This window comes from Penicillium soppii, assembly GCF_028829465.1.
Source record: "Penicillium soppii strain IBT 18220 chromosome Unknown utg000010l, whole genome shotgun sequence".
Classification (NCBI taxonomy): Eukaryota; Fungi; Ascomycota; class Eurotiomycetes; order Eurotiales; family Aspergillaceae; genus Penicillium; species Penicillium soppii.
The window spans coordinates 2,279,554-2,301,986 of record NW_026643240.1 but is presented as its reverse complement, the minus strand read 5'-3'; the positions used below and the strand labels follow the sequence as shown (position 1 = coordinate 2,301,986).

At 45.6% G+C, this 22,433-nt stretch overlaps 8 protein-coding genes across 8 annotated transcripts; 5 read left to right on the top strand and 3 right to left on the bottom strand.

Annotated features, from left to right (window-relative positions):
• Positions 1–1,586: 1,586 nt before the first annotated feature.
• N7529_011529 (uncharacterized protein) lies at positions 1,587–3,372 on the top strand (the record flags this gene model as incomplete). The annotated part of the gene is made up of 4 exons (XM_057247055.1): positions 1,587–2,219; positions 2,270–2,469; positions 2,552–3,126; positions 3,182–3,372. Coding segments are annotated over 4 exons (1,599 nt in total), but the record flags the coding sequence as incomplete, so codon positions are not given.
• Positions 3,373–4,896: 1,524 nt separating this feature from the next.
• N7529_011528 (uncharacterized protein) lies at positions 4,897–6,006 on the top strand (the record flags this gene model as incomplete). Its single annotated transcript, XM_057247054.1, has 1 exon — positions 4,897–6,006. The coding sequence occupies one exon, from the start codon at positions 4,897–4,899 to the stop codon at positions 6,004–6,006; it is 1,110 nt and encodes a 369-aa protein (XP_057092403.1).
• A 1,116-nt stretch (positions 6,007–7,122) lies between these two features.
• On the top strand, positions 7,123–7,887 carry N7529_011527 (SGNH/GDSL hydrolase family protein; the record flags this gene model as incomplete). The annotated part of the gene is made up of 1 exon (XM_057247053.1): positions 7,123–7,887. One exon carries the CDS (start codon positions 7,123–7,125, stop codon positions 7,885–7,887), a length of 765 nt encoding a protein of 254 aa, XP_057092402.1.
• Positions 7,888–8,658: 771 nt separating this feature from the next.
• Positions 8,659–10,665, top strand: N7529_011526 (uncharacterized protein; the record flags this gene model as incomplete). The annotated part of the gene is made up of 10 exons (XM_057247052.1): positions 8,659–8,940; positions 8,993–9,035; positions 9,090–9,253; positions 9,301–9,495; positions 9,548–9,723; positions 9,774–9,851; positions 9,908–10,114; positions 10,171–10,238; positions 10,289–10,384; positions 10,439–10,665. The coding sequence occupies 10 exons, from the start codon at positions 8,659–8,661 to the stop codon at positions 10,663–10,665; spliced, it is 1,536 nt and encodes a 511-aa protein (XP_057092401.1).
• Positions 10,666–11,060: 395 nt separating this feature from the next.
• On the bottom strand, positions 11,061–13,620 carry N7529_011525 (Zn(II)2Cys6 transcription factor; the record flags this gene model as incomplete). The annotated part of the gene is made up of 5 exons (XM_057247051.1): positions 11,061–11,573; positions 11,623–12,025; positions 12,079–12,552; positions 12,634–13,485; positions 13,541–13,620. 5 exons carry the CDS (start codon positions 13,618–13,620, stop codon positions 11,061–11,063), a joined length of 2,322 nt encoding a protein of 773 aa, XP_057092400.1.
• Positions 13,621–14,084: 464 nt separating this feature from the next.
• N7529_011524 (uncharacterized protein) lies at positions 14,085–14,728 on the bottom strand (the record flags this gene model as incomplete). The annotated part of the gene is made up of 2 exons (XM_057247050.1): positions 14,085–14,670; positions 14,703–14,728. The coding sequence occupies 2 exons, from the start codon at positions 14,726–14,728 to the stop codon at positions 14,085–14,087; spliced, it is 612 nt and encodes a 203-aa protein (XP_057092399.1).
• A 3,534-nt stretch (positions 14,729–18,262) lies between these two features.
• N7529_011523 (uncharacterized protein) lies at positions 18,263–19,363 on the bottom strand (the record flags this gene model as incomplete). Its single annotated transcript, XM_057247049.1, has 1 exon — positions 18,263–19,363. The coding sequence occupies one exon, from the start codon at positions 19,361–19,363 to the stop codon at positions 18,263–18,265; it is 1,101 nt and encodes a 366-aa protein (XP_057092398.1).
• Positions 19,364–20,892: 1,529 nt separating this feature from the next.
• On the top strand, positions 20,893–21,798 carry N7529_011522 (NAD-dependent epimerase/dehydratase family protein; the record flags this gene model as incomplete). Its single annotated transcript, XM_057247048.1, has 1 exon — positions 20,893–21,798. One exon carries the CDS (start codon positions 20,893–20,895, stop codon positions 21,796–21,798), a length of 906 nt encoding a protein of 301 aa, XP_057092397.1.
• Between the last annotated feature and the right edge of the window lie 635 nt (positions 21,799–22,433).

Genomic DNA, 22,433 nt, shown 5'->3' with positions numbered 1-22,433 from the left:
TGCTGATTGGTCTAATAGATGGCGAGTATTGGAGATTTCGGAAATATCAGAAATGATTGGTGATACCGTCTGCTTTCTGAGGTCAACCTAACCCCGCACATTCCCTAACACCCCCATACTATTCCCAAACAGGGTTGATAACACGCGCATAGTGGATTTGCATTCCTGTTAGAGATGTGATTTTTAATTTTAGGTGTGGTCAGGCATAAGTCCATTAATTAGAAGGTTAACCGGCTCCAGGGCTACTACCAGCGTGCAGTAAACTACCGTGTGAAATTGTTTCAAGGGGCTGAATTTTGTCCAGTGGAGATCATATTCAGAGAGTAAATCTCGAATGTTGATGTTCGCATCAAGGTAGAATATACGGAGTAGTGTTGGCACGATCCACGCTCACCTGGGCACGTGTATCTTAGGCATTTTACCCCAGACTCTTGATTTCTGCGCAATATATAGGGGCTAGTAATGTTGGAGTGCCGTGGTTCAAAGAGACGGATTTAATTTTTCCGTTTTGGTGAAAAGACAAGGGTTAGTTCAGTCCACGGGTCAAGGATGGATATGCAAGCCGGGACTCGGTATGACATCACAACTATGGGGAAGCTTTTGTTTATTGACTTCGCCGTACAGCACAGCTGAAGTCTGCGAAGAACTAGAGTGAGGGGTACGAAATTTAGATCACCAAGGTGGACTACGGTGATACTACGATATGCAATATTTTCGGAGTTTAGAATAATTCTCGCAATGACTTCGATTAAACCTCATAGCTAACAAGCTGGCGTTTGATTTAGAACTTATCTCAATTTCTGGTATTACTTGGGCTACATGCCACGAGTTGAAATCTCAGGGGGTATCTGCGGACCGCTGAAATCCCTAGCGTAGCCGCCGTGCATTAGTGTTCATGGCACTTGATCCCTTTCGTACTAGGGTTGATAGACATAGCTTCGAGTGCGGAGACACAAACAGGTTGAGCTATTTTCCTTCATTTCGGCTTATGATGCTATCCAGCTGGCCTTATCTGCGTCATTTATTGCTGTGCAGACTATGAAACTTTTAGCCCACCCTTATCTCGGTACACTTCCGTTCCTTTGGTGGATCTCCGAGATATGATGTCGTTGCCTGACAGTGGAGTCCATTTACCCCTTTGCTGATGTGGCCTATCATCAGTATCTGCTTATGACGACTATCTGCCAGTAGATATGACGGGAATGGTTGGTCAGTACAGATCAGCCCGCTTGTATTACCTTGATGGAGAATCTCTCTAGGAAGATACGGAAGATGTGGGTGAGCTTGCACCCCACTGGGTAATCATTTGAACATTCTCATAGGACCAATCAGCAGATCACCTAACCTTAGAAGCACGGTTCTCACATACATAAAAGTAAAGAGCTTTGCCCCAAACTCCGTCAACAAGTATTAACCTCTTGGCTGTGTTCAGGTTAATTTTTGTCAGTCTATCAATTTGACTGTATCGAAAATATGAACCAGATGCCTAGTCTTCTGACCCATCTTTAATCGATACTTCAAAGCCCTGTGCGACTGCCACCTTCATAATCCCTGCGAAACCCCACTGCAACATTGTAAAACTCAACATGGCAACTGATATCGACGCCCAGCAGCAACACTATTCAAAGAAAGACCTCAACCCCAACCCACTCGACGATTACCCCAACATTGAAGAATGCAAACATAGCTCCGCAAATGGCGTCCTCGAAGCTCTTGGATACGAGCCCGAGCTAGTTCGAAACCGCTCCACCCTTCAAGTGGCGTTCATGTCCTTTGTCCTCGCCGCTATCCCATACGGGCTAGCCACAACATTCACATACCCTCTCGTTGGAGGGGGTCCTGTGAATATTATCTGGGGATGGCTTGCCGTGTCTCTGATAGTTCTTTGTGTGGCCGTCTCTCTCGGCGAAATCACATCGGTCTATCCAACCGCCGGTGGAGTCTACTATCAGACATTTATGCTCTCCCCGCCTTCATATCGAAGGATTGCTTCCTGGATCTGCGGGTGGTCGTATGTTGTTGGTAACATTACTATTACACTCGCGGTAAATCTTGGGAGTACTCTGTTCTTCGTATCGTGCATTAACGTTTTTGAGTCTTCTCCTGGAGTTGGTGTTTTTGAGGCAGAGACATATCAGGTCTTTCTTATATTCCTTGCTGTCACGTTCCTCGCTAATGCAGTCTCGGCTTTCGGAAACAAATGGCTTCCCTACCTTGATGTATGCTCCTCGGAATCTTCTATTTTCTATCCCTGCTAACTTGAGTTTAGACGTTCGCAATTTTCTGGACATTTGCCGGAATTCTTGCTATCATAATCTGCGCTCTTGCAATTGCAAAAGACGGCAGACATGATGCCAATTATGTCTTCACCAGTTTTGAACCTCAGTCCGGTTGGCCCGCTGGGTGGTCTTTCTGCGTTGGGCTTTTGCAAGCTGCTTACACTACTTCATCCACGGGAATGGTTATCTGGTATGTTCAATATTTCTGATATCCCAGAGCAAAGACTATTTTTCAGTTCCCCATGATCCACGCCAAGGCTAACCAATCAAAGTATGTGTGAAGAGGTCCAGCAGCCCTCAACACAAGTTCCGAAAGCGATTGTCGGAACAGTCATCCTAAACACATTGGCCGGATTTTTGTTTCTCATTCCATTGGTCTTCGTGCTCCCTGATACAAAAGTATTAAACGCCCTGCAGTCTGGACAACCGGTGCCAGCTATTATAAAGTCCGCCATTGGAAGCCCGATTGGATCATTCTTGCTTCTCGTCCCTCTAGTTGTGCTCTCTCTGCTCTGCGTGATAGGCTGCACCACAGCTGTTTCACGAAGTACGTGGGCATTTGCTCGAGACGGCGGTATTCCCGGATCAAAGTGGTGGAAACAAGTAAACAAAGATGGTGTCCCGTTCAATGCGATGATGCTCGGCATGGTGGTGCAGATCCTGCTCGGCTTTATCTATTTTGGATCGACGACTGCATTTAATGCTTTCACCGGAGTTGGTGTCATAACTTTGACACTCAGCTATGCTTGCCCGATTGCTGTATCTCTTGCGGGTGGCCGAAGACAGGTTAAAAACGGACAATTCAATTGTGGCACACTCGGCTTGGTTTGCAACGTTGTTGCTTTGGGTAAGAATCGCCAGCCCTACTTCCTAGGTAATGTACGCTGACTGAAATCGCTTAGCTTGGAGCATTCTTGTAATTCCGTTGTTTTGTATGCCTGCATCTATTCCTGTATCCGCAAACACCGTCAATTACGCACCGGTCGTTTTTGTTGCGTTTATTCTGATTGCCTCTGCCTGGTACTGGGCTTGGGGGTATGAGAAATATGCCGGACCACCTACAATGGAGGATGATTTCTATCCAAACCAGTCATGGTAAACACAAATATATACCCCTGAACTGTAATGACATCAGCGTTGAACAAACTGCGAATTGTACGGTCGTTTGGTTATGTTACCTATAGCCGTCTTACCATATGACCAACGCGCGCGACCGCGCATTGGTCTGTTTCACCTTTTGCAAGATTGTCACCTAAAGCAATATACATATTGTAAGTATCCTCTGTATGTGGCTCACATATAAAGGGTACTTTCAAGTACATATAAAGCATCCTCAAATATATTATAATATAACCTTGGAAGGTCGATAGAAGTATATAAATTCAGCTATAGTTATGTTTGCTATATTTTAATTCTCATCAGTAGATAGTTTTCGGAGGCTTTTTCCGACCCTCCAAAATGACATATTGAAGTATACCTACATATTCGCATGAAATCGATATTTAAAGCATTAGAACATAATAAGAATTCTACTTTAACATTACAGGCTAATTTGATTACTCTATTATGATCTGTATGATACCTAAGATATTCGAGGATGTTTGACATGTACTTCTAAGTACCTTTTATACGTAAACCACATACAAAGGATACTAACAATATGTATATTGCATTAGGTGACAATCTTGCAAAAGGTGAAACAGACCAATGCCCGGGTAGCCCATTGGTTATGGTAAGACGGCTATCTACCACTTAGCGCTTTTACAAGAAAGACACATGTCGTATATTCTGGCTTCGGGCTTATTTTGAGGCTATGTAGGGACAGACATGAGTTTCATCTTTGCAATATACAGCTACTAATAGGCCAAAGGATCGCAACTATGTATTTTTTAGCCGGGAATTATATATCACCCTAACAGAATGTATGGTAATTTCTAGTAATGGGTCTATATATCTAGGTGCTTTGTTATATCATTTATTAGTTGTTCAACCATTATATTTTGCTTAAATACATGTAGGGATGAATAAATAGGGAACCTTTTTGTCAGGATGAAAACATAAGTCGAGACCCCTATATTTGACTACTTTGTAGCCTGGCTAAGAAGATTGCGCCTTTTTGGTATAGTTAGGGTGCATTTAAGGTCCGAAAAAGTCTCGATATTTTACATCACTATTATACCGGCAGGTGCGATGCAAGAACAGAGCCATAGATCAAAACCAAATCTACAATCGATGTATTTATTATATATGAGTAAAATTGACCCGACGTCCTAACGACCGCCTAGCCGGTGCTTAAATATGCATACAGTAGGTCAAAAGTGCACGGTCCTGTTTGGCCCCGCGATTATTTGTTGTCAGTCTGACTCCTAGTGCTTCCAACTGATTCTGAAAAAGCAAAGACTCTATTACACTGGTAAGTACGATGCAAGAACAGAAATATCGAACACGTGCAAATCGAATTTGTATCGCATCACTCATTTTGCAGAGTCAAGATGGGACGGGACAGTCAGATGATTGGCAAGAAACTCGGTCGGCGAGCTTTCACTCTGGAAGCCCAAATGGCATATCCCAAGTTATTACTACCTCGTCCAAGACTTGTATCATGTACGTAGAATCTATGAAGATTCTGCAATTCTCACGCCGGCTAACGTTCCAAGCGTTGCGGATTCAACCCAAACCGAAAACTGCCCAGAGTGCCTGGATTCTTTCACGCATATATTTTCTATGCCCCATTTCTGGTGGTCATCCTATTTCCAACAAGGGAACGGGTATTTTGGATTTGAAAAAACCCGAGAATCAGGGGTCCTTACTGGAATCAGTATGTCTACCGCTAAAACGTACTCTGACAACGCTCATTGTATTAGATACTTGGTGCAAATTCGACGTCAAACAAGTCGACCGCAATGCCGGATTCACGTGGTACTCTATCCACGTCTTCGCCCGATGGATTCCCTCCACCAATCAAACTGTGATCCTCGCACTCAATCTGGCTTCACCAGTGAAAGAACGTGTTCTGAAGACACTTATGAATCGAGATCCAACCTGGCTTAGCGATCCATTTTGGGTTCACGCACTTTTGGTAGAACAAGTAGCTCGCGCTCAGGAGCCCTCTGTTTGGGCTATTCGAGACCATGTCCGAGGATTGGAGACGGAGGGAAAGCCGGAAGGAAGACCACAGCCTGATTACAGACGGCTCCATGACATTGCTCGGCATGCAATTCACGTGAGCGAGACGCTTGATGTTGCTGTGCAGAATTTGGAGCATATGGTGATGCAACATGAGAGCTATATGAACACAAATCCAGAGAATATCACTTTTGTCTATGAAGATATTCATTTGCATTTGCGATCTTTTCAGTCCTTCATTGCTAATCTGCGGTTCCGATCTATGTCGAATGAAAAGCGACTACAGAATGAAATTCAGCTAGCTTTCAATACTGTGGCTCAGCATGATGCGAGTGTCACGCTTGAAATTGGTCGTGCTACCCAGTTGGATAGTGCTACTATGAAAACCATCGCTTTCGTGACTCTGACATTTCTCCCTCCAACATTTATTTGCGCAATCTTCAGTATGTCGTTCTTTGACTTCGGCGGAGACTCTGGTTGGAGTATGTCTAGCCAGTTTTGGATTTATTGGGTCTTCGCCATACCGACAACACTTGTTACCACTCTCGTATGGACTTATTGGCCTGATATTTGTCGTATTTTATTTTTAAAGACTGGATGAGTCTCAAACCTTATTACCTTTTACTCACGCAACTTCTATCACCATCCATAGTAGAGTACACACATTGATTTCAAACTATCTTTATATGACTTTATTGAGCAGCTTGAATGAGCACTAGTTGATAAAGTATTGTTGAATGACCATACAAATCAGCAACATCCCATATCCCATGGGGGCCCGAAGCAAACCTGTCCGATATGTCAAATTTGTGTGTTTTTTTTTTCAAACATGTTCCAGGCACGGAAGGGTAAGCCCCATGATACCACTTCTAAACGAAATATTGATGTAAATCAGCTAACACATCAAGGTTAGTTGCCACTCATCGCAGCACGCGGAACACTCATCCAACATCAAACTAGCATTTTGCCTGCCCCAAATATGGATATATTGATATTGCGATCATCCTGTAATGGGTATAGCAACGTTCGATACTCAGACCAAGATTCAGGCTGGTAATAGACCACGCCTCCTCATCAGTGATGGATTTGGCACACATGAATTGTTAGAAATCCCGGAAATTTTTTATCGGAATAACATAATCCTCTGCCAACTGGCATCGCATACTTCCCACAAGCTTAGCGATATTACATCGGTATAGTCTCATCTCAAGAATTTATACCATGAACAGGCCGAATCGCTGGATTTTGGGGGAGGGTCAATACGTCTCCTTTCGCCCAGGTATAAAACCACATCTAATTTTATGCACCGGAGTTGTTAACTAGGAGATACGCTCATTACACAGTACAGCCAAAATAGTTATCGTTATAATATAGACCAATCAACCTTTTAACTACTAGCAGAATACATTAAATATGTATATATTTACTTACCACTTACACCCTAACTATAACTATCACTTCTTTCATACATACATGTATGTATTTAATACGCAGTCACATGATTGCTGGTATAACAAATTTCAATACAGAACACTGCTCACATATTAAGCAAAAATGCGGGTCCACCGCACCCGCGTTTGATCAATCGCCAACTTTCCAGGCAGTGACTCTCATCGCTTCACCCTACGCTTCCACCAATCTGTCAGACATCACTGCCACACTTTTCTGCAAATTCCAAGTTACAGTCTCTGATTGCGTTCTTGGACTCATATTTATCATGGAGCCTTTGGAGAAAAAGCTCAAAATCGCGAGTCTAGGAAGTTCATTCGCCGCCGGCCCTGACATTCCTCCACAAATCGAACCTATCGATGCAGGGCGATCAGGACAAAATTACCCCCATCTCCTAGCAAAGCACTTGAACGCCGATTTGACTGATCTGACCGTTTCTGGTGCCACATTACTCAACATAACAGTCCACCCACAGTCCACCCCGTTTTCCGAGACATTCCCACCCCAAATATCCGGACTACCCGAAGACACGAATATCATTACCCTGACTGCTGGAGGAAATGACCTGGGTTATATTGGCGGCATGATATCAGATGCTTGTGGTGAACGGTTTCAGATCACACCCCTGTCCCCCAGTCAACTGGCGGAAAGGTTCGGTGGAGTCCTTGACAAAATACACAAACGCGCTCCGCGTGCTCGTGTTTACCTTGTCGAATATCTCGCTGTCTTGGGACCCGACACAAAAGCTGATGTGGATATTCCATTGAATCAGGAGCGGATTGAGCATTACCGTCAAGTTGCATCCGTGTTACAGCATGCCTATGCTGCCGTGGAGGAAGGCAGATCTGATTGGTGCGAGAGAGTACCAATTCATGAACTGAGCCAAGGGCATGCCCTAGGCAGCAAAGAGCCATGGGTTGGAGGGTTTGTAAATGGGCCTCTTCTTCACCCGAATCTGAATGGAATGAAGGCGGTAGCAGAAATCCTTGTGGAGAGGGTTCGGAAGACCCTTGCGTCTAAAGCTTCCCTCTAAAGCTGCTTTGCTCTGAACAAGGCGAGCCTGGTCTTGTTGGGTGATGATGATGATGATGGTTCATGATACCTTCCTAGCTCGCTTAACAATGTCCTTGCTAAAGCTGGTATCATGAACCATTCATCATCATCATCACCTGGCAAGATCAGGTTGGGACTAGCTCGGCAATCAACGAGATTAACACCGTGGCACATCTTCATGGATAACTTTGATGTTGCGGAAAGTCGGCTGGATATTACGTGAAGATTTTATGAGACTGTTGGATACCATTTTGTTTTATAGACGTTATTACATCAATATATATTATCACGGCATAGACTAATGAGAGCACCTGGGAATATTTGAACTCCTAGCCGTTTTTATTATGGATACAACCAATTCTGGACCATTAATTATCTAGCATAGTGTGTAATCACAATTGAGAATTCTCTTTGGATTCATTGATTGGCGCCAATGGTTCCAGCCACTTTAGTTTCCAAGGTTCAAGACCCTAGCCTTCTCTCTTGCTTATCTATAGATTGCATGTGTGCTTACTAGGTACTACCCAGTGACGATCCCAAATGTCATATCCGACATCCACAAGGCTTTTCCGAGACCAAGCTAGACATGATCGGCCGAGGCGTCTACCCCGCAATACAGCATGTACAATGGTGAAATCTGGGGTACAAAAGAAAACAGGGAGCCAAGGCCTTGGCCAAGCTTGAAATTCAACTCAGACCTTCCACCCAATCCATACTCGAGTTCAAAAGCTTATTATCCTCGAGTGTCAAAATGGCTTCCCTAAAAGGAAGCATGTCCGATCATGTTGAGTACACACCTGGGAAAGATGATGACATTGATCGAATAGCTGGCCAGATGCCGGCATGTTTGGCCAATCTGTCGTTGGAGGAGCGAGATTGGATGGAAAAGAAGCTTGTTCGCAAGATTGATACAAGACTTCTCATTATGATGGTGGTTATGTACATCTTGAACTACCTAGATCGCAACAATATTGCATCTGCAAAGCTAGCAGGTCTTGAAAAGGATCTCAATCTGAAAGGCGAACAGTATCAGGTATGATATCCATTATCACACCCCCAGGCGGGGGAAAGTTAACACTGTGAAGACATCGGTTAGCATTCTGTTTGTTGGGTACCTTCTGATGCAGGGTAATAATCACCAATACCAATCATAGCCCTGTTTATTGACTAATACATTCGAAGTACCTTCCAATATGATTCTCAACAAGTTCGGAAAGCCATCAGTATATCTTCCTGGCTGTATGCTCGCATGGGGCATCGTTTCCAGTTGTACTGCAGCTACCAAGAGCTATGGAGGGCTCCTGGCCTGTCGATTTATCCTCGGATTCGTCGAAGCAGCCTACTTCGTGAGAGTCCCTGCTTGTTGAGTGGAATTCTGTACTGACATGTGAAGCCCGGGTGTCTCTATTTACTTTCAGCATGGTATACACGAAAGGAACTAGTAAAACGAACAGCATTGCTTTATTCTGGCTCGCTGATCTCCGGTGCCTTCTCGGGACTGATTGCTGCGGGAATCACAAGTGGGTTGAGCGGTGCACGGGGAATTTCAGCATGGAGATGGCTTTTCATCATTGAAGGAGCTATTACAGTAAGAACTGATGCATATTGTTGATATTGAAGTGATCTGACATGTGCACCAGGTCTTCGTTGCCTTGATTTCCATATTCATCATTCCAGATCTTCCGCGCACAACCTCTTGGCTAACCGAGGAAGAGAAAGCCCTTGCCGCTTGGCGACAAACAGAAGATATTGGCGAGGAGGACTGGGTCGACAGCGAACAGCAATCCATGTTCTATGGGGCAAAGCTTGCGTTCAAGTATGTTCAACAAGCAAGATCAAAAGATCACTTACTCACAATCCATCCAGGGACTACAAAGTGTGGTTGCTTCTCGGAACGATCTATGGTTGTACTGCCTCAGGTGCCGTGACAACCTTTTTCCCAATGTATGTCTGCATCTGTAGCTTCGAACTTAGTGTCTCACTAACACCATCTCTTCTAGTGTAATGTCCGGCCTAGGCAAAGACAGCACAACGACTTTGCTCCTCACAACTCCGCCATACTTAATTGGCACGATTGTTGTTCTTATTGCAGCATGGCACGCTGATAAAACCGGAGAACGATACCTGCATATTGCACTCCCACCCATCCTAGCTATCGCTTGCTTCATTCTAGCAGTGACGACCACATCCTTTCCGCCACGATATGTGTAAGTTATTCAACTTTCTAAACCTTATGTAACACTGACCAAAAATTCTTCCACAGTGCGATGTGCATCATGATTGGCGGGATTTACTCAAGCTACGTTGTCCTTCTCGGGTACATCTCCAACAGTAGGTCAAAAATCCGACAGTTGAAGAGTTCCGGAATAACTTACGAATAGTTCTCCCTCGTCCTGCAACCAAACGAGCCGCTGCATTAGCATTGATCAATTGCTTGAGCAATGTTTGCCAAATCTACACGCCATATCTATATCCGAGTACGTGCAACTCTGATTGAATCCTACATAGTCTCGTGCTAACACCCTGTATAGACACCGCGGCTCCTCGATATACCACAGCCTTCTGCTACAACATTGGAATGTCGACTATGACAATCATTTTCGCAACGATACTCAGAATTGTTCTCGGTCGCCTGAACAAGAAGTTGGACGAAGAAGAGGGAACCAACATTGCGCGTTCTGCTTCACAGCAGGAAGAGAACGAAGAGCATGGACTCCCCGCTCGAGCTATTAGTCAAGGGTTTAGATTCTTGCTTTGAGCAATATCTTCTTTTGAGTGGAAAAATGCTTTTAAATTGGAGGGACCATAGCAGGATCATGGAAATTGATTCACAAAATCAATCGACGTATAATCTTTTGCAGAACACGTATTATCATAGAGCGAATCCATGGTGCGAACCTGCCGTGTCTCATCGGCCGTAGCCGCTTTTCCGATTGGGCGACTCATTGCACACCGGAAAAGAAGTCCTGGAGAGAGTCGGAAATGTCAAAGCCACAGCGTGTAAGGAGTTAGCCTTCCGAAGTTGATTACTGGACGTTTCAACCACATTAAGTTCATCATGCAATTTTACATACTAGATATGAATCGATTGGAAAATTACTGCCAATGATTTGAACGAATTGGATGCGTTGGCAATTTTTAAAGGACCACTAACTAGTATTGACCATCGCTATCTGGGAAGAACTGGCTAAACTCCCCTAAGCCCGTCAGAGCTAGCGAGTCAAACTCGCCCCAACCTGTCATGTCCGCAAGATAAGACGCCGGACTAGGGTCCTGAACAAAATTAGGAAACCAGTTTGGCGAGGTGGATTCTTGCTGTTCATGAACCGCATCCCCATAGGGTCCAACTTTATGAGCCATTTGATGAGGTGCGAGCATTTCAGTATCATTCTTTTCGGTTTCGGAGACGTTTTCCTGTGAGCCTTCTCCAGTTCCATTTAACATCGAAGACTGGCCCATGAGTCTCATTGCTTCTTTCCGCAGCTCTTCGAGAACAACCACATATCGCTGCGGAAACGATGCTATTGTCCCACACTTTGCAAGTTCGCTCTGTGCCTCTTCACCTGTTTGTAGATAATGCCCGAGATATTTACCCGAGCTAGTGCGGTACTGGATCACATAGACATACAGCACGACAATGGCACAGAACACGTAGTAATGGGTAAACTAACGAATATATAAGCAACAATTGACTGCTAAGATGCATCAAACATACCCAAAATGATCTGTACATTCGCTTTGACCTGCAAAGCTGTTTGAATAAGCCTACTATCCTCAAAGCGGCCTGGAGACATCGGTCAACATTGACTCGGATATCTTGCTGTAGCTGTGCATGTTTCGGGCCAGCACGTCTTCCTAGACATGCTAGATTTCGAAGAAGGAACGGTCTGTATAATAGGATCTCCGCATGCGCGAATGCTAGATGAAGAACGTTGTACTGTCTCTGGTACGTAGGTTGAAGGAGCTCAATGTTGGGAGTTTCAAGAAATGGACCGATCCCACTCCGCCAATCTGCAAGATCAGCACCGTACTTCTGTGCAATAACTGTTTGGGCTTCGATGTTTTTCTGTTGGAGTCCGTAGAGATCTTTCAGGATTCCACTTATTATCTTCACGAGTCTTCAATCCGGTCAGTGGTGGAAAAGGTAAATACCGTTCCAAAGCCAACTCACTTTGCATGGAAAACAGGCGCTAACATAATGCTCTGGCCTTGGGAAAATGTCGGTAATATTGCAGTTCTCGTGATTTGGCTATCACTTGCACATGCTGGAAGCTCCTTGACACATTGTTTAGCAATATTCAGCCAATCATCAGGAAGTCTTACTTGGTCAATATCCTCGTCATGAAATATTTTCGGGCGCCCCAATGCAGCGCTGAGGTAGATATCCAAGCTGTATGCGCACCAAAAGACCCGCTTTCGACACTCATTCTCAATATGATCAGATATGGTCTCGCGCCGCCAGCGTCTGTGTAGACCAATAGCGAGAGCAAGGCGACCAGTTGTACCAAACAGACTCCAACAGTGGTTAACTCGGGATTCTGACAAGAGGTAAAAACATTGAGCAAGACGGGCTTGAATGCTTTCAAGCCTTACTGAGCCGGTTTCTGACAGTAAGTGGTTTTCAGAAGCCGCAAAGTATACATTGCTTTATTTGACAAGAATAGTTAGCGCTTTTGGGGTGTACTCAAAGGCTGCATTATCATGCAAATACTGGATCGATAAATACCTTTTCACAGACTGGCCAACAGCCGAATCTTGGCTTGGAAGATATTGTTTTCCCTGAACCATGACCATCAACAACAAGGCTTTGATTGCCTGGCTCAATGTATCATCTGAACCATGCACATCTGAGTAAAATGTTTCGAGCCATCCTTCGACTGTGGCCTGGTGTAAGAAACGATGGGTTGGAAATGCAAAATCAAAATATCGATTAACCAAAGCTTTCGCTTCATCTTTTGGTGGAAGGACCAAGAAATGGGGATCGAGTTTTGGCAAAGGTGCATCTCCAAAGTTGAAAATGGGCCCATTTGAAAAGACAGCTACGTTTTCGTGGATCCGTTTCTGAACCCGAAGTAAAAAGGACACACCTGATGATGGTCCCACATAATGACCTTCTAGGTCTGTTTGGTCTCTCTCGGGAGAAGTACGCGAAGACACTATCTCGGTCCCCTCTTCGCCTTGCAGTGCTGCTAGATGAGGATTCGGCACTCGAGGCGTAGATATTACCTGTGCGGACGATTCGACCTGGGAATCAATACCTATGCTGTAAGATGTCTGATCTCGACCCGCATTCCCCCTATGCACCTGTGTTGGCGACGAAGTTGCGGGAAGAGACCGCTCGTCGGCGGAAATGACTGATCGCTCTGACGATTGAAGTCCAGTGTCCAATGTCCGTACATTGTTGTTGACAACTGACTGACCTGGAACCGATGGCGACTGTAAAGCCACTACTTTGTGCTGATCAAGAAGAGGAATCTCGGTCTTTTTGCCTCTATTGTATTCCGCGTTGTACTCGCAATCAGCACCCGATCGCAGACAGAGCGAACACGGAAGTGTCCCAGAGCATCGTAGCTTCTTCCTAGTCCCCCATCAGTATACTGAAGACTTTAAGTTTAGGATATCCAATTATTTACCGCTTGCATCCATCACAGGCTCGAGTTACTCGGACACGTTCTTTGCCACGTCGGCGTTTGTTGGGATAATCGCTGGGCATCATGTCATTTAGGGATGCAGCATAGTGAGAACGTATAGAATAAATGTAGAAAATTTTCAATGCCTTGATCAGAAGTCTTTGACAAGGACAAAGTCAACACGAAAAACAAACAAGTGATATAAAGTCGTGTGATGATTCCGGGGTAACTAAGCCCCGCACGAAGCTGCCCTTTTGGCCTTGTTTATCAGGCCAATACCTGTTCTTCTCCCTGGAGAAGTAGCACAAACATACCTTGTCAGCCAATTTGCGCTCCAACTTTTTACAACTTATCTTGTCACAAATATCATACTCATGCCGGGATATGGCTTTTCTCTGAATCCAAATCTTGAAATTTGGCAGGTTTGTTTGTGTGGAGTGAACCACAGCCTCCTTGATAATATCACAATTTAGTCCTCATACAATTATAATGTCAATACCACGTCCATGGGTTGAGAGATGCCTCGGACAGTTATACTCAAAGCACTTCAAGTCACCCTCGTACTGATCGATTCACCACCATCAAGTTCTGGACGGCCACCTTCCAATTCAACCATGTTATTCCTCTTCCTCGTATAACCAGAGAGCTCACTATTCTCTGTCGCCAGTTGTACCGGCCTGGAGTGAATGGGTTCTGGGGCTGACAGAGCATGGCTGAGCCGAGAGGCTCTCCTCCGCTCAACAATTGCCCAAATAACAAACAGCAAAGCCAAGGCACCGAGCGGAACACCAACACCTGCACCTATTGCTGTATCGTGACAAGTCTTACAGCTGCCCGGATCATTGCTTGTATTGTTTGATGTGCTGTTCCCGGTGGAAAATGTGCCTGATAAAGAAGGAACGTTTTCAAGCAGAGCACGTGCGGGGATGACTCTGCCACTCTTGACGGTGAAAGGTTGTCCATCATTATCGGATTCGGAGGGGCACACGACACTGGAACCGACTGCTATTGGTGAGCCGCAGCAGTAGAGAGACACCGAGCCGTTGAAGTAAATATTACTGATCGAGGCACCCACAGTTGGGGTGGAGTTTTCTAAAATACCATAATCAGTCAATATTGCTCGGTATCTCTTTCTTGTGGATAGCAAACGGTGTATTGAGCTTACTGCAATGCTTCGTGCATCCAGTCCATTCTTTACTTGTGCATGATCCTCGCGACAAAACGTATGGTTGATGCCCTGCGTTTAGACAGAGTCCGTTGTCCAGACAAAGGTCATTGTTACCACAACACCACGTGTTTGTGTCAGATCGGCATGGCACATTATTCGGGGCTTCTGCCCCCGAGGGATAGTAACATGTCCGATTATCAGTCACCATAGCTGTGGCTCAAAATTATGGAAAGAATAGGAAGGTAAAGAGGGCGAATGCTAGCTCTTCGAGTCCGAAGAGGCAAAACCGGCTGAGGAGTCAAAGCTGCATGCAAGCTTCCTCAGTTATCGTCGTACAGCAAAGAAGGGGGGCCTTGGGGCAAATCTTTGCCATATTGGTGAAGTCGGGTTAGACCCTGCAGTAGTGGGTTGCAATTCCGTATGCTCAGCCTCGCGATCAACAATCCTTGCACCGTAAAAATGCATCGAAAAGTATAGGACAAACTTCCCTTCAGAATATAATCTAAAATTTTGGTACAACGCGGTTGATTCTGACATAGTGGAGAAAATCTGAGGTTCATAATGAAGATCAGCCATATTTTGGACTTGGCGTGTAGCCTTGCGCCAGAAACTTCGCCAATCATTGCAAATCATGCATGGTATTTTCACTGTGGATTCTGTTAGCAGTATGGCTTGGGTAACACAGTTCTGACATACAATAAGGATCTTTGTGTAGATTGTTTGGTCAAAATGTATCAACACGTAAGACGCTCGAAACATGATTGAAGTAAGATGAAATCATCGGCATTGAGCACTACATCAAAACCTCAGCTCAGTTTCTGCAAACACCAAGGACTCGATTTGCGCCTCGAATCCATCTTCAGTCTCGCATATTCTTGAAAAGTCCATAGTAGCCTCAAGTTCAATGTGTCCTTCATCATTAATACGATAAATTTGACATCTTGGCCCTCCATATCAATATATCAATATGACCGAAATCTTCAAGGCAATCTGCGGACATTTTGTGCGCGGCCTTATACTCGCGTCCCCAGGCCCCAAAGGCTCGGGCGATGAATGCTATCCAACAACCGATGCCGTCGGCGTCCAAATGCAATATTAAACGCCTTGTCCGTCAATGGAATTCTTGCAGACTGCTTGGGAAATAGCCTTCTGCGTCGCAAAAGCTTCTCACACTCATACCGCGCTCGAGCAGCTTCTAAAGTGAGACTTCGTGCTGCATATAGCCCATCGGGATTTCCAAATCAAACAAGTATTCGTGGCAGAAGACTTGGGGGTTTGTAATGCCCTTGAGCTCTTCTGCAAATTCGAGAACATGATGAGGCTTCTCAGTGCCAGCTGGTATAAATAAGCTCACTATCCATATATCTTTTGGGTGCTTCCCGTCTTCGCAATATTTTGCAAAGGCACGATATAGCGCTTCAATGGGACGCAGAATCATACATACAAGTGCAGTAGGGACTTTCTTGCTTCGAATCCTGTGATTGTTGAACTCATAAAGTCGCTCTTGAACTTTGTCGTGGTGAGGTATCTCTAATTCCCACATCTTAGGCCACCGGCACAGGTCGATGGACAGCACCGATGAAAGTGTTCAGCCTTGAGCGAAGATACCATGCGGGAAATAAGGCCTTTGGCGGTAGGCTCTCAAAAAACAATGAACGAATTTGAGCACAGGATAGTTTTCACGTTAGTGACAAGAGGATTTGGATAAATATATGCAGGTTCCCCCGCTATGTATCGTCATCAAATCATGCCTTCGCCACAAGACGCATTGATCGACGATTACTTATTCTGCGCGGAACCCCACTCTTCGTTGATCGGAGGCTGGGCACAGAAACTACAGATCATCATGTCACAATGGCCGTTCAAAAATCGTAACCCACCAAGAAGGCCCATTTCTTACTCATTCGCGACAACGGGTCAGCGAATGTTACGAGTACGAATGAAGCCCTCGCTGAAAAATCGTTCAACATCGCAAATTCAGACCTCGACGAATCCCCAGCTCATGACCTTTTCCTCCTTCACTCGCGCTACAATCATTCGTGCATACCCAACCCGAAGATTTCCAATGTTAGTGGATGGATCAGTTCAAGCTTTGCAACCAGGGGGATTGAGGCTGGTGAAGAGATCAATTTCTGCTATAATTCAGATCTCAAAGGCAGGACTAGGTATGAGCGTCATGAAGCCCTCCATCTTTCGAGCGCTTGCGTGGCATGTCTGCCTGGCGCTCCCAACAACTTAGCGGCATGCGGAGGCGTTTGACTCGAGGACTGCAATATCTTACGGATGGCGTAGACTTGGATAAGAAGAGACAGAGTTCAAATTCTTCAATTATCGTCGACCGCGAAATGAAAATTGTCGTAGAAACATTCGGCATGCCTCTTTCCTCTAGGTTGATTTATGTCCTCCTCACATGGAAAAAGGATTACTAGATGGCTTTCTGGACGCAATGCTCAGATCAAGTTTTAACAGAACGGTCAAACTTTTCAAGTCAGAAAGCAATCAAAGCATCGTTGGGCTAGTTGTGGAAAAGAAAAAATGGGCAAAGACATTGCAAGTGGCGTTCAGACTGTATGGTCGCGTAGATGCTGCCGATCGTGAAGTTACCCTGGTAACTCCGAGTCCAAGCCTAAGTCTGCTAAGAGAGAAAGGAAAAAACTCCAGAAGAAGAATCCTAATTCCAAGAGCGGATGTCATATAATGTAGGATACGGAAAAATCAATTTAAATTTCATATATTCCCGCAAACTTGGTAAACGACCTAATTGCTCCCTTTTACTTAACTATCTATACCAGTTCTTCACTCTCATCCTGGCCAATATAAGAGATCACAGTATCCAGGATGTGAGGTCCTTTGCTTATGAAATCATACATCTATCGGTGAAGATAAAAGACAGTTATCTTGGGTTTGCCGTGCTGTCTTCACTGCTGTGAGGGGATCCATGCTTTGTCTAATTATGCGAAGCTTTGCCGGATGAAATTAAGTAGGTTAGAATACTTTTCCCGCGCTATAAATATAGAAATTAAGAAGACGTTTAGTATCCGTGAGCGTGGTGGCCCCTGCTTGGGTTACTGCCAAAAGGCGAGACAAGAATCTGCATAGCCTATTGTAAAGTTCTGTAGCGTCTCTACTTCAGGAGCTACTCCCGAAATGTATAGCTAGAGGACAGATATCGGAAAGACACTGCGGGTGATTGCACGTGAGAACTCGAAAATGGGGCTTCTTCTCAATCCTAAACCTTGACATAGGGGTTATGCGGACTGTCCGGAGAAGTGAAGGGCGGGTTGCTTTCTATGATCCCCAGCCGTTCTCTAGCGCTTGCCGCCGCACTATTCTATATTTACTATCGGTGGCGTTTATACCTGCTTTCTTGCTTGTGACGCTTGATTCGGGTGTTGCTTTTTGAAATGTGTTCTACAAAGTCAGTAATTTTCCGAAGACCCACAGATTGTAAATGCCGACATCTATGTTATATCTCTTTCGCGATTCACCTCATGAGACGTGATTATAGACATAATTTGTTCAATTCGTATAGCGAATTATTGTTACAGTACTTCGTATCATCCTTGGTGACCCTGTGCTTCACGCTCTTCTTGCTCCTTCTGCTTTTTTCTTTCTTTGGCTTCTGCGTCTGCCTGCTTCCACGAGCCCTCGTAATGATGTGTCACAAGTGCATCGCCTTGATCCGTAGGGAACCCATTTTGAGCCGCCGCAAATGAAACACCGGGCATGATCAAGACATCACCGACCAACTTCGGATGCTTGATTCCCGAGAAGTCGCGGTCGTCCACGGTCCTCTTGAGCAATTGTCCTAGACTTTCTAAGATCGCGATCGTCATGATCTTAGGTCCGGTCACGTTCACCACATCCTTGAGCATCTCCAATTTGATACCGGAAATAGACACGTTGTTGGTCTTTGCAATCTCCTTCAACTTGTTGATGACAGTGTTAACAATCACAACCAGGTTGCGAGATGACGGCTGTGCTGCAAATACCCAGTTGCAAAATTGAGATGCGACCTCGGCTTCTGGGCCGCGATAAGCAAAGTCGAATTCCAAACCGACAATCATGTCGATGTTTTGATCTTTGTACTCCGCGGGCACCCAGTCAGAAAGTGGCTTCTCCAAAGTGACATCTAGATCACTCCAGTACCCGCCCTCAGCGAGAACAATCAAATAACGAAGAAGATCCGCCCGTAAAATTGGAATAGATAGGGATTCGATGATTTCGACAATGTCTGGTCGTGTCTCCTGGTAGTATGCGCGAACAAACGCCTCGCCAGAGCGGTCGGTAAGCAATTCTTGTCGGCATTCGGGAGTGGTGCTCGACCAGCTGTCCACCCATTTGCGTTGGCTTTCCGATATGTCATCTGTTTTTGCGGAATGCCAAACCTTATCCGGAATATTGGAAATTGAAGTGTTGGCGTTTGAGTAGTGAATTTTGGGTTTGGTGGGCGAAGGATCCTCGGGGATTGGTGGAGTTGGGGGCGCTGAACTTGCGTCGTCGGCCGCAATGGCCCCTGAGGAGGGGTCCGAGCTGGGAATGATCTTTTGTATTGGCTTCCAGCCCGTATAGAAAGTGCACACGAGTGTGAAAACCACAACAATAGGAACGACCAGGCGCAAGACACGCGAATTGTTCAAATTGGTGATTGATAACATGTTGTGGGAACCCCTCAAGGCTGATGTGCAGAGGGGAAAGAGATAATAATAATAAACTATCACATGTCTAGCTTGCCAATTTGGCAGTAAATCTTTCTCCCTAGTCGTTGCAACATGCCACATCTGTGCTAGTTGAGTGCTGCAACCAGGGTTTGGCGCTAAAACTTCTCCAACTCCCCAGTCCCAAGCTATCGTAATGAGTGTTCTTCATTAAATCTACGGCCGATCGGCTTATCATCCAGTTTCCTTGGAAGCCCAGAACTGGCTACTCGAGTGCATCTTCTAGTGTGGCCTTCTACTGTTTGTGGGCAACCTTCTCTAGAAGCGCCGCAGGGTCGCTGTGTTCGTGATCCCGGAACTCCAAGAATCTGGTACTGTTCTCAATATTTACAGCCGTGTCTGATTGGCTTGAACCAACGAATTGCAAGAGATCCCGGTCTTCTGTGTACACAATGAGTGTGTGGTGGGTATTTGGAGGATGAGAAAGTCCCGAAGTTCAATCCTCAAGGCTATCTAGACGGCCCAGAAGTTTGTTCAAAAGTCAATGCTGATCGTCTTGTGTAGTAAATTCAGACTTCTTGGGTTTGGGATAGATAATTGGGGCTTCATAATCACACAGTAGTCTGTTTCTTGCGCAGTACGAGCACCGAGGGGACTTAGCATCCCAGCGGGTAGTTCGTGACCGACAAGCTGCAAAAGCCTTTGCGGTACGCTTGGTCAAGCTTGGATCATCAGGAGACTGTTGACCGTCGACTTGGGCTTCGGACTCTAAGCACGTCTCTCTTGTCTGGTGGTGTCCGATTCCACGTCAATGGTGAGTCTAGCAAGAACTTTCTCTGCACAGAGAGATATGGACACGGATTTATCGCGCAAGTGCCCCTCGAATATAGGTTATATGCAAAGACAAAGTGGGAGTTCAACTAAGAGTTCGATCGGGCCGATTGGCGGGTTGAGTCTACTGACTGTACGCCCGAGCATGAAAGGCCAGATCTAGGAGGTTGCTTCATCCACATCAAACACAATAAAGTGAATAGATAACAGTGGGTGCTTTAAAAAAAGCCTCAAAACTATATATATAGATATAATGGCAAGTTCCGAGGACCTAAAGTTAATTCCCGGGTTACCTGGAACCTACCCAGGGTACGTGGTGTCTTTACCCTCAAAGTCTGGGGTTTGTATAGCCTCATTATTGACTACATATGAGATAGATTTATAAATTTTAGTCTAAACCAATGTCCAGTCCTGGTGAGATCTTTAGTAATGGATATGATCTTATCCCCCGGAATGTTTCCTTCCATCTATGTCGGGCCGAGCGCCTCGGAAAGTCATATTCCGACGCTCGATGGACACAGCGAATGCGATTGCAATCTTTCGAAACTTTCGGCAAACCCTTTTGGAATAAATACTTCCCAAATATAAATTGATTCTTAGCTCTGGCAGCTTTCTAGCTGTCAACTTGTCGTGAGAGCCATTCATACATATATGCTATACCCCGCAATCCCAACTGCCCCTCTATACAACAAGACAAGATGGGAAAGCGCATCGTGATCACCGGAGGCTCTGGTAAAGCCGGTCAACACATTATAAGATACCTCCTCCAAGAAGGTCACGCCATCCTAAACCTCGACCTCGTCCCTCTTCCCGCCGAACTAGAAGAGCAAGTCCACACAATGCGCGTGGACCTAACCAACAGCGGCCAGGTATATAGCGCGCTGGGCTCTCATTTTCGCCTCCAAGAGCCCTTCCGAGAACCAATGGGTCTAGTCCCCGACGCTGTAATCCACATGGCAGGGTACTCGCGGAACATGATCGTTCCCGACGAAGAAACCTTCCGCGGCAACACGCTATCAACATACAACATAATTGAAGCGGCCTCCCGCCTCGGCATCAAGAAAATCGTCCTCGCCAGCTCAGTCACCGTCTACGGCGTCGCCTTCGCCGAAGGCGACGTAGACTACCCATCTTTCCCGGTCGACGAAGACGTCGACACAAACCCGATGGACACGTACGCGATCGCGAAAGTGTGCGGCGAGCGCGTAGCGCGCGGGTTCGCCCGCCGGTACGGCTCGGACATCTATGTTTTGCGTATTGGGCGTATTGTTGCGCCGGAAGAGTACAAGGAGTCGTTATTTGGCTCGTATGTACAAAACCCGGATCGATGGGCGGCGCACGGCTGGGCGTACATTGATGCTCGAGATCTTGGGCAGATGTGTGATCTAGCTGTGCAAAAGGATGGACTGGGTTTCCAGATTTTCAATGCTACCAATGACGAGATTACAAATTACGAGTGTACGCCGGAATTCCTGGCTCGGGTGTGTCCTGGCGTACCGGTGACGCGGGAGTTGGGGGCCAGAGAGGCTCCTATTACGAATCGGAAGATTAAGGAGCTTCTTGGTTTTAAAGAAAAACATCATTGGATGCAGTATTATGAGTGAATCAGATACCTATCCAATCCAAGTTCTGTCATTTCGTCCAAGACCTTGATATATACCCTGGAGTGAGTAGCCACATGGGCAGCACTTGGGGCCAAATGGCCCCTGAATATTAGTCAGCAGGTCACGCGCCCATATGACATCAAACATCTGTTCGCTTTTCTTGTTTCCCTTTCCACTTTGTTACTGATGTGGATCTTCTTACTACTTGGCCAAATCAGGGAATGATAGTCCTCTTTGGAACTCTTGCATTTGCAGAAGCTACTATCACAAGCCTCATCCTTTCATAGTCAAATGTCCATATGAGGCATCAGATAGAGGCGCCAAAGCATGGGAGGAAATGCCTTAAATTGATTGCCCTGGATAGATTAGATCCTATAGCGCACAAGGACAATCCTGATCCTTGCACCGTACATCATTATAATCATAATGAAGCTGGAGCTCGGGAAGCCGGTGTGAGGCGGTTAGAAAACCGCCGCTCTAATTAAACGAAGTCACCGCTAGACTCCCCTTTAGCGATCCCTTTTAGCCCTAGTGGCTTTGTACCAAGACATTTTTGATTGTCTTGCCCCTGATTCACTCGACATGTGAACTTTAGATCTGTAAGACGTTGGAAAAGGTCCCTGGACAGTAGATTA